General features: G+C 38.1%; 1 protein-coding gene across 10 annotated transcripts in view; it reads left to right on the top strand.

Moving 5' to 3' along the window:
- LOC127452714 (protein cordon-bleu-like) overlaps positions 1-10,587 on the top strand; it is a 165,702-nt gene that overhangs the window by 81,835 nt on the left and 73,280 nt on the right. For all 10 annotated transcript variants that reach the window (XM_051718352.1, XM_051718348.1, XM_051718351.1 and 7 more), the window contains one exon: positions 1,800-2,010. In XM_051718352.1, coding sequence (XP_051574312.1) covers positions 1,800-2,010 — 211 coding nt within the window. The remainder of the gene's footprint in view (positions 1-1,799; positions 2,011-10,587) is intronic.

The following is a 10,587-nucleotide window of genomic DNA, read 5'->3' as shown; positions in this document are numbered from 1 at the left end:
ATGGCTTTTCAGCAAACAATCCTTAATCCACACACACACAGCTCCATGTGTCTCTCTCACTGTTGATGTTGGCCACATACCCCCATCATCTGGCTGGTCTGTTCCTTACTCCCCCATTAAATACTGTAATAGGAAATAGTTTTCATTTATAAAGTATTTAATTTACTGACTGGATTACCCAAAAATAGGCCATACAATGTGGTTATTTAAAATATAAACCAATTTGTATTGATTTCTTAGAGAAATTTAACTATATCGTGATATACTGTATATTGTTATTGTGATATAAAATTACTTATGTCATGATATAAGATTTTGGTCATATCACCCACCCCTAGATACAGTACAGTTTTTAATTTTTTGTAATGAATCATTTGGTAGTCCGACATTATGTTTGTTCTTTCTGTCACACTCATAAAGCAACAAATGGATTTAAGTGCTTATATGCAACATTCCGATGCTTGTTCATGCATTTATTTGCTTGAGTGCAGTGCAACAGTAGGCCTAATGTGTGTTAAGTAGGCTACAAATTATAATATCTTTTATTTGTAAAGGTTTATGAAGTGCTTTTGCAGTGTTTTTTTGAGCCAGAGTAGTTTAATGATTTACTAATCATATCCAAGTCAAAGAGGTGTGAGGAATTTTTATGATTTGGAAATTCAGATGTTATTAGGTTACATTAAAATGCTTTGAAGGAAGTCAGTCCCCAGACAACTAGTTGTAGTCATGCAAGTTCAGCTCATATCTGCTTGAATGGGGAAATAGAAATCTCCAAAACTGTTTTGCCAAGCATGTGTTGCAAATCTCAGATCACCCAAGACATCTCACAAAAACGTTGCTTCTTAACTTCAACTCAGGCTAAAAGAATTCATGTTCAGGTTGGTTCACCTAATGTTGGTGATGTTTCTGAATTTCTAGGTGACAACGTGGAGATTCTACTAAGAGCTGTTCTCATCAACAGACTCAGAAATTATTTATTTTTATGGCCACAATCATGAAACCAGAATGGATCGATGTGCAGCTTTGTTTTTTATGACTTCATTAATTAATCTCTGGATCCTCTCTCAAATTAAAGCACATAGCTATTGATTCAAATACAATGGCACTTCAAACAAAAATACGTGAAGTATAGCTGCCTATCTACCTTGAACTGCTGCAGCTGCTGCCATTGTGGTTGTTTACATGATATCACACACAACTCCTCTACAATTACGGACAATTCTGCTCTAAACTTAATGTTTGCGCTTGAATTATATCCAAGAAATTGACAAACTATGTGCCGCTTTTTCACGCTTTCATTTTGCTATTTTACTTTTTTGTGATTTATTATAACAAAGTAATAAACTAATGCAGTAACACACTAACATAATGACATATGAGGTCAATAATTCAGAGACATAACACACTTAAGTTTCCTCAATGAATGACCCCGGTCATATTGTGCAATTAAAACCATAAATTTTGTTCAAATATTTATCAGCAGAGGTTTAACGCGGTGGTTGAAGGGTGTCCGTATAGCATTTTTTTGCTAGATGCAGGTTGAATTACTGACAGTTGGTGAGTGAAGAGAAACATTTAGACCAGCATTCATGTAGCAATTTGCTGCTTTACGTAACACCTGTAATCCAAGTTGACTCTCTCTCTCTCTCTCTCTCTCTTTCGCTCTCTCACTCTCTCTCTTGCTCTTTTGCTGTATCGCTCTATCGCAGTCTTTTCTGCATCAGATGATGTAATTACAAGTCTAATCCGTCAAGTAACTCGATCTTTCTCTGTCCTTGTATCTCCTCGTGTCTCTTCAGAAAAGCTCTGATGGATCTGTTGGTGGACCTATGCAGCCAGTACCATCTGAATCCAGCATATCACACCCTGGAGCTGCTGTCACCTGATGCTCAGCATGTTAGCTTCAAGCCCAATGCCCTGCTGGGTGCCCTGGACATCTCCTGCGCCCTGATCAAAGAACGAGTGTTGGAGGACAAGGTGGTCCAGAAGCCTCCACCTAAAGTGCCAGAGGTGAGTGTCTGTCTGAAACAGTGTGTTATTGAGGTATTTGTCTCTATGCCTTCTGCTTATAACATTTCACTCTTTAGGATCTTTCAAATAGCATTCTAGACCAGCCAACAACAGCGACTCTGATGAAATGTGAAGTCAAAACTGGTTACGCTACTGTTGACAAGTGCTCACTACTGTCAGCAGTGGGCGTATGTCCCACTACCGTCTACTTCTCATTCCACCGCATCAGTCATATCAAATGCTGTCATTGAACAAGCAAGTGTTGTCTTTAAGAGTTTCAAGCACTTGCATGTTCACAGCACTTGCTAACTAAATACATAATCATAGCCACACATAATTAATAGACAAGCAAAGTGGAGATTTGATGACTGTACAATGCATTATGTGCATGATATACAAAATATGATGTTTGACATTTTGTATTTTAATAAGAACTATTCCACTCGCTTCTTGTGCACAGATCTTGTCCTGTTCATATATTATTTGTACCAACATAACATTTCAAGCAGTCACATTAGTGTCCTGCAGTGTGACATGCTAGACTTCCTAAAACCATTTTAAGGAACAATATTCCCAATTCCTTGTATAAAAATGATGCATGCAGTTTTTCATGACTTCATTCTACAGAGACTACATGGAATATTTTCACTTTAAAAATTCATTTCTCACATCCCAGGACTATAGAAGTGAAATGCAAATAAGACAGAAGTGTTATTTAAAATGGTTAAAAACAACAGAAATGGTGACTAGTCACAGCACCTAAAACATGCACTATTTCATATGCATTCATTATTTCATATACATTAATTATTTCTTATACATTCATGTCTCAAGGAAAAGAGTCATGTCAATGTTTTTTGTCAACAACAAATATGCATGATTCCATTAATAATGTCATTTTTTAAAAGCTCTTTTTTTCTGAATTAAAAGTGTAATAAGAACATTGTTACTCCTGTGTAACTCATAATGTTTTTAAAAAGCAAAGTAATTCTTTCCTTATTACATGTATGCATCAGGAGGGTGGAGTGATCATAAAAAGGGTTCGAGTAAAGGTACAGTGAGTCTTTCACAGGCTCTGAGTGTGCACTCTCTCTCTCTGTTTTTTTTTTTCTCCTATTCTCGAGTGTCCTTTTCTCCTCCCCCTCATGTGTGAATATTTGATGAGAGTCTTACCTTTAGTTACCATGCATTATTTCTTCCTCAGCCTGGCTGGCCTCTCTCTCTCTCTCTCTCTCTCTCCCTCGTGTTTGACCTCTGGGCAGAGTTAGTGTAAGGATGAGGTAGGATCCATTTGCGGATATTTATTAGAGGGGTTACTCAAACAATTCAAACAGTATTCTTTAAACGTAGTCAGGTCACAGGCTTGGGTCAAAACACAGATAAATCGGTCCTCAGGCAACAAATCCAAAAACAGTAATCCAGAGACGTAAATCCAGCAAACATAAGCAATGGTCATAACAATAGACAAAACAATGGCAGAGAAACAACACTTGGTAAGGCAGATAACCTGGTCCTCGATCAGTGACTGTGTCATCAGGTAATCCGTAGATTCTAAACACTTGATTGAACAGTATTTGAGTAGTTTCCATGGCAGTGGGTAGACCCTTCAGAGGTATAAGACAGCATGATTTTGAGAAGCGATCAATGGTGACCATGAGAATGGTGGATCCTTGAGAGTTAGGCAGATCAGTGACAAAATCAATGGACAAGTGAGACCAGGGTCGTTGTGGAATGGGTAGAGGTTCTAGTAGTCCTGCAGGTAGTTGACGAGGTGTGCGGGATTGTGCACAGGTCTGACAGGCACTTACATAGTTCTTGATGTCAGTGGATTGTGTTGGCCATCAGAAAGAGTTCCTGACTAAAGTAATAGTATGGTTAATTCCAGGATGTCCAGAGGAGAGTGATGAGTGAACCCATTGAATAATTCTGTTGCGTAGTCTGGAAGGAATGTACACTTTGCCAGTGGGACATTCGGGAGTAGAAGGTTCCTCTTGTTGAATGCGTTGAATCTCCTCCATGATATCCCACCGGATGGGTGCGATGATGATGGAGAAAGGTTGAATCCTCTTCGGACTAATATGTGTCTCAACAGATTCATAGATATGTGACAGAGCATCAACTTTACTATTCTTACTTCCTGGACGATATGTGACCGTGAAATCGAACCGAGTAAAGAAGACTGCCCATCTGGCCTGGCGAGGATTTAATCTCTTGGCTTCCTTGATGTATTCAGATTTTTGTGATCGGTGATGACTTGAAATGGATGAAGTGCGCCTTCTAACCAGTGTCTCCACTCCTCTAGAGCGGCTTTGATAGATAGTAACTCTTTGTTACCGATGTTGTAATTGCGCTCTGCTGATGTTAATTTCCGGGAGAAGAATGCACAGGGGTGTAGTTTGCCTGGGTTTCCATGACGTTGGGAAAGGACAGCACCAATTCCAGTATCAGAGGCGTCGACTTTTACGATGAAGGGAAGTTGAGGGTCGCGATGCTTGAGAATGGGGCAGAGGTAAAACTGGACTTGAGTCTGTTGAGGGTGGTTGATGCTGCCTCTGTCCATGCCAACTTCTTGGGTTTACCTTTAAGAAGAGAGGTGATGGGTGCAACAGTGGTACTGTAGTTACGGATGAATCTGTGATAGAAATTAGTGAAGCCTAGAAATCATTGTAATTCCTTTACCGTTGTGGGTGTGGGCCAGTCAGTGACAGCTTTTACCTTGGTGAGATCCATCTCCACTCCAGAGTGGCTAATATTATACCCCAAGAATGTGGTGGAAAGGACATGAAATTCACACTTCTCGGCTTTGACGAAAAGATTGTTCAGGAGAAGACGTGATGAGACATTCCTTACTTGGTCAATATGCTCCTCCATAGACCGGGAATAGATCAGAATGTTGTCTATGTAGACTATCACATATTGATTCAGGAGGTCTTTGAAGACCTCATTGATGAAAGATTGGAAGACGGAAGGTGAGTTGGATAGTCCGTATGGGATTACCAAGTATTTGTAGTGCCCCCTGGTGGTGAGAAAGGTGGTTTTCCATTCATCACACTCGTATTCTGATGAGGTTGTAAGCAGATCTGAGGTCCAATTTAGTGAAGTACCTGGCCTCTCGTAATTGTTCTAGGGAAGAAGGAATAAGTGGGAGTGGATGGCGGTTCTTGACAGTAATTGCGTTGAGGCCCTCTCCTTACTAAAAACCTCGGCCAAGTCAGCATACTCATTGGGGACATTGTTCGGCAATGAAGAGAGGTTCTCGGTGAGATGAGTTGTGCAGACTGTAAACTTGGGTGGCAGATCCAGACAGTGGAGATGACAGTGAGGAGACCAATGGATTAAATCCTTGTTCTTCCATGAAAACAGGTTCGTGAGCGGATAACAAGGGATATCCGATAATTACTGGGTTTTGTGGTGAGGAAATGACGTACAGAGTGATTTGTTCAATGTGAAGCAGATTGACTTGGAGTTTTATAGGAAGAGTTTGATGAGTGATATGACCTTTACCGATGGGACCATCATTGACAGCAGTTACTGTAATAGGTGGTTCACACTTGGTCGTGGGGATGTTCAATTGCTTCACTAAGTCCTGATTTATAACATTGGCAGCAGCTCCAGAGTCTATTAATGCTGAAGAATGATATTCTTGGTTAGCTATGGACAAAATGATGGGTAGTGACAAGCCTTGACTGATTGTTAGAGGATTAAAGATGTGACTCACTCGATAACATTGTGTAGAGGTGGTAGTAGGTTTGACGGGGCAGTTGGAACAGTGATGACCTGGTTCATCATAGTAGAAACAGAGGTTATGGAGTAATCATCTTCTATGTTCGTCTTGAGATGCACGAGTTTGTCCTATTTGCATAGACTTCCTAGGTTGGTGCTGACTTGGTACCTGAACTGAGGTTGTAGGTACATGACATGGCAAGGAGATATTGAAACATGGTTGTGATCGTAAGAGATTGTCTAGTCTGATAGTGAGGGTAATGTATTGAGAGAAGTCGAGGGAGTTATCTCTGCACACCAATTCTGCCTGAAGTTTGGCTGACAGACTAGAACCAAAGATGTGTTTCAACGCAATGTCATTAAATCCGCTCTGTGCTGCAAGAGTGCGAAACTGCATGGCATGGTCGGAAGCATGTTATTGCCTTGGCGTAACTGAGTGAGCTGAGTTGCTGCATCCTTGCCCCCCACAGGGTATTGAAAAACATCATGAATCAACACAGAAAATGACTATAAAATTGATGAATAAGTGTATCATGATTCCAAACAGCCGTAGCCCACTCTAATGCCTTCCCAGTTAGTAAAGTCATGATAAACGAGCATTGTTGCAGGAAACCAGTACAGTTCTCAGGAGAGCCATCAAACTTATCGGGAAGAGCAAATCTTACTGGATCATGGTGTGGTGTAGGAAGAGACCGAATATATTGTGTTAGCTGGTCATTGGTGGTTTGAAGCGTTAGCAGTTGGTGTTGAAAACCCTTGAGTACCTCATTCTGATACCCGATGGTTGAAAGGAGTTGAGAGACATCCGCTGGATCCAAGCCAGGCGAAGTATTCTGTAAGGAAGAGGTAGGCTGAGTGGGATCCATTTGCGGATATTTATTAGAGGGGTTGCTCAAACAATTAAAACAGTATTCTTTAAATGTAGTCAGGTCACAGGCTTGGGTCAAAACACAGATAAATCGGTCCTCAGGCAACAAATTCAAAAACAGTAATCCAGAGACGTAAATCCAGCAAATGTAAGCAATGGTCATAACAATAGACAAAACAATGGCAGAGAAACAACGCTTGGTAAGGCAGATAACTGGCAATACTTCAAGGTGATACTGTGGGCATATGGCTTATATACATGGAGAATGTCCAAACAGGAACTGATGTGGCAGGAACAGGATGTGACAAGAGTTCAATATTCAGGTGAGGGCTCCCTCTGGTGGATGGGAGCCTGTTCAGACATTACAGTAAGAGGCTCTTCACAATACTCTGACCTTTGATTCTGTTGTTCAACAGCAAAGGTACAATTTGTCATTGGTTGCAACAAGCACACAATACACAGGTTTGAATAAGCACAAGATGTGTCAGGAGGGTTGACTAGTCATCTAAAAATGGTCAGTTAGTGAGGTCGAACAGTGAATTTATCAAGTATTTTCTTTTTTTTTATTGCTAATATTTTTAGTGGCTGTGTTTTCAAGAAGATTTTTTTTTTTTCTTTTTTTTTTTCTTTTTTTTAGAGGCGCATTAGCCATCAAAGCACAACTTTTGTAACAAATTCACTGCCCACTACAATTACACTGTAAAAGGTGGTTGTTAACTTAAGGAACTGTTTCTACCTGATCTAACCCTTAAAATTTGTTTTGTTGGTGTAACCTAAATGTATTCAGGTCGATTCAGTGATGTTAACCCTATAAAGCCTGACATATGAAATCTCAGAATTTTTTTTAAAAGCTTGATTCTTTTTTTTTTTTTTTTTCTTTCTTTCTTTCTCATATGTGGTACATCAGGCTTTAAAGGTCATTATCATCCTGAGACCCAACAATTAATTTTTCTATAAGACCTTTGAAATTTCTCTTAGTCCATACATGCCACAGTAGTAAGTCTTGGTGTATCATAAGAGGACTCCCTGGGCTTTTCAGAGATGTCAAATGTTTGGGAGTTTGGCCATGACAACTTCCTCTACTTGGTCTCTAGAAATATATGATAATTCAGCAAATCAAATATGAAAACAATAATTTTTCTCAATAATAATAATAATAATAATAATAATAATAATAATAAATTATCATATGCTTATGCACCAAACACTATACTGAGGTTAAAAAAAGCTAAATTGTCTTTTAGTGTTAAATAATATTTTGGACTTAAGACTTTATCAAGTGAAGCACATTTTTAAGGTTATATTTTTTCAGTGTATTGTCATGCTTCAAATGGCCAGTTGTGAGCAACTTTTCCATTATTATTATCCATAATACATAGTTGTCTGTTTTGTTGTTGAGGACTATAGCCCCTTTTACACATGCAACCTGGTCATTTGCAGTGTTTTACTTTTAAATTACTTTTACTGGTAAATGTACCACTTCTGCTATTCACACAGTCTATTTTCCATTTTGCAACAATTCCCACATCAGCACCAAAATGCCAGATGTAGTTAGTTATTTTATCAGTGACAAATTTAAACAGGTGACTGTCTAGAGATAACTTTTATAGCAATGCAAGACATAAACACCTCCACATCCTCCTATGTTACAAGTACCTATATTTGTACAGCAAAAGTTTTCCTTTGAGTGTGCTATGTCTGAAACACATACCCTGCATACAAGTTCTCACATCAATGCATTTGTGACAGTGTGTGTTATTATCACACATGTGACCAAGTTACATAACACTTTTTCTTTAAGTGGCATTACATTTTAACTGAAGTCACTAGTGAAACAAAACAAAGCATGTGTTGCATTTCACTGTATCATGGCACATCTGCCTTCTCTGGTGTGTGTGTTTGTTTGTCTGCATGCTTATGTATAGGAAATGACACACATTAAGTGCCTTGTGTACCTACCATTAGATAAACAGCAGGGTTTTTTACCGTTAGCGAGGGTGAAATGTAGCTGCCTCTGGGGCTAGCGATAAAAGGTTATTTGAATGTTTCACATGAGCAATGCAAGTTTTTGCATATGAGTAATTCCGTAATATCAGTATGAAAATTGGCATTCTGTATAACCTAATTAGGTTCTCTGATGTAGCTTCTCTCTATGAAATACACTACACTCCTCTATGATACACTACATGTGCTTGTACAGAAAGAAGGTCTAATTTTGAGCACTTCTCTGAATGAAACTGCAGCTTCAGAGATCTGTGTGGCATCTTATCTTGATCATATCCTGTTAGCAACAAAAGCGCAATTGGTGTGACTTTTACTACACAGCTGTCATTTACAGGAGAAAACATGTGAGTGTAATGTACCATGCTAGTTCACAAATTATGTTTCTTCTTCAGAGATTTATATGAACCCTTCCTTTAATTTCTTTCCTCCTTTAAATAATATTTGAGTTTAAATACAAATTCTTGGCATGTATGGTTATGATGTGATAATTGTATATTCCCTGAGAATTGACAGCATAAAGCTTAAAGGAATGTTCCGGGTTCAATACAAGTTAAGCTCAATCGACACCATTTGTAGTATAATATTGGTTACCACAAAAATTAATTTCGATTCATCCCTCCGTTTCTTTAAAAAAGGCAAAAATCTATGTAACAGTTAGGCACTTAAAATGGAAGTGAATGGGGGTCAATTGTATTTTATTTTTTTCAAATACTCACTGTTTCAAAAGTTAAGCCACAAGACATAAACAACATGCTTGTTAATATGATTTTAGTGTGATAAAATCACTTACTAATCTTTTCTGTGTAAAATTATGCAGTGGTGGCCAAAAATATTGGCACCCTTAGTAAATATGAGCAAAAAAGGCTGTGAAAAAAAATCTGCATTGTTTATCCTTTTGATCTTTCATTAAAAACAAATCACAAAAATCTAACCTTTAATTGAAGTAAAACAACTGAAAGAGGGGAAATATCTCATTATTAAACAAATGTTTTTCTCCAAAACACTTTGGCCACAATTATTGGTACTCCTAGAAATTCTTATTAGTTAGTATTCTTATTGAAGTATGTTCCCATTCATATTTTAAATTTTTTAATGCACCTGGGTGACTAGGAACATTAAATTGTTCAGCCATGACTTCCTGTTTCATAGGGGTATAAATATGAGGTAACACACAAGCCAAATTCCCTAAATCATCAATCACAGTGAGTTAGAATATAGCTCTGATATGCGGCAAAAGGTTGTTGAGCTTCACAAAATGGTAAGTGGCTATAAGAAAATAGCTAAAGCATGGAAAATGCCCATTTCCACCATCAGGGGAATAATTAACAAGTTCCAATTAACTGGAGATCTTAAGAATTGGCCTGGAAAAGGACATGCGTCTATGTTTTCTCCACGCACAGTGAGGAGGATGGTTCAATAAAATGGATGGTTATTGAATAAAGGGGTGCCAGTAATTATGGCCAATTCATTTTGGAGAAAAATATTTATTTAATAATGAGATATTTCCCATTTCAATTGTTTTACTTCAATTAAAGGTTAGATTTTTGTGAATTATTTTTCTTTTTTTTTTTTTTTTTTTTAATGAAAGATCAGAAGGATAAACAATGCAGATTTTTTTTTTCACTCATGTTTACCAAGGGTGCCGTTATTTTTGGCCACTACTGTAGCAAATTTGACATTTCTGTTGCCATGACAAAGTCATGTCAACAAACCATAAATCCCTAAAATGACTGTATTAATGCACATTTCTTCTTTTAAACCCCCCAAAGATTGGACACATTCACTTCCATTGAAAGTGTCTCACTGTAACCTCCATTTCTGATATTTCTGGCGAGTCGAAATAAACTTTTGTGGTAATCAACATTATGCCACAAATGCCACTAACTTGTATTGAACCCGGGACATTCCTTTAAGTTGTATTTAACTTCATTAATATTCCATTAAAGGTGAAGTGAAGTTTTTCTTTCCTTCTCTCTCTTATC

The sequence above is a fragment of the Myxocyprinus asiaticus genome, chromosome 15 (assembly GCF_019703515.2).
Source record: "Myxocyprinus asiaticus isolate MX2 ecotype Aquarium Trade chromosome 15, UBuf_Myxa_2, whole genome shotgun sequence".
NCBI lineage: Eukaryota > Metazoa > Chordata > Actinopteri > Cypriniformes > Catostomidae > Myxocyprinus > Myxocyprinus asiaticus.
This window is presented reverse-complemented; position numbering and strand designations above follow the sequence as displayed.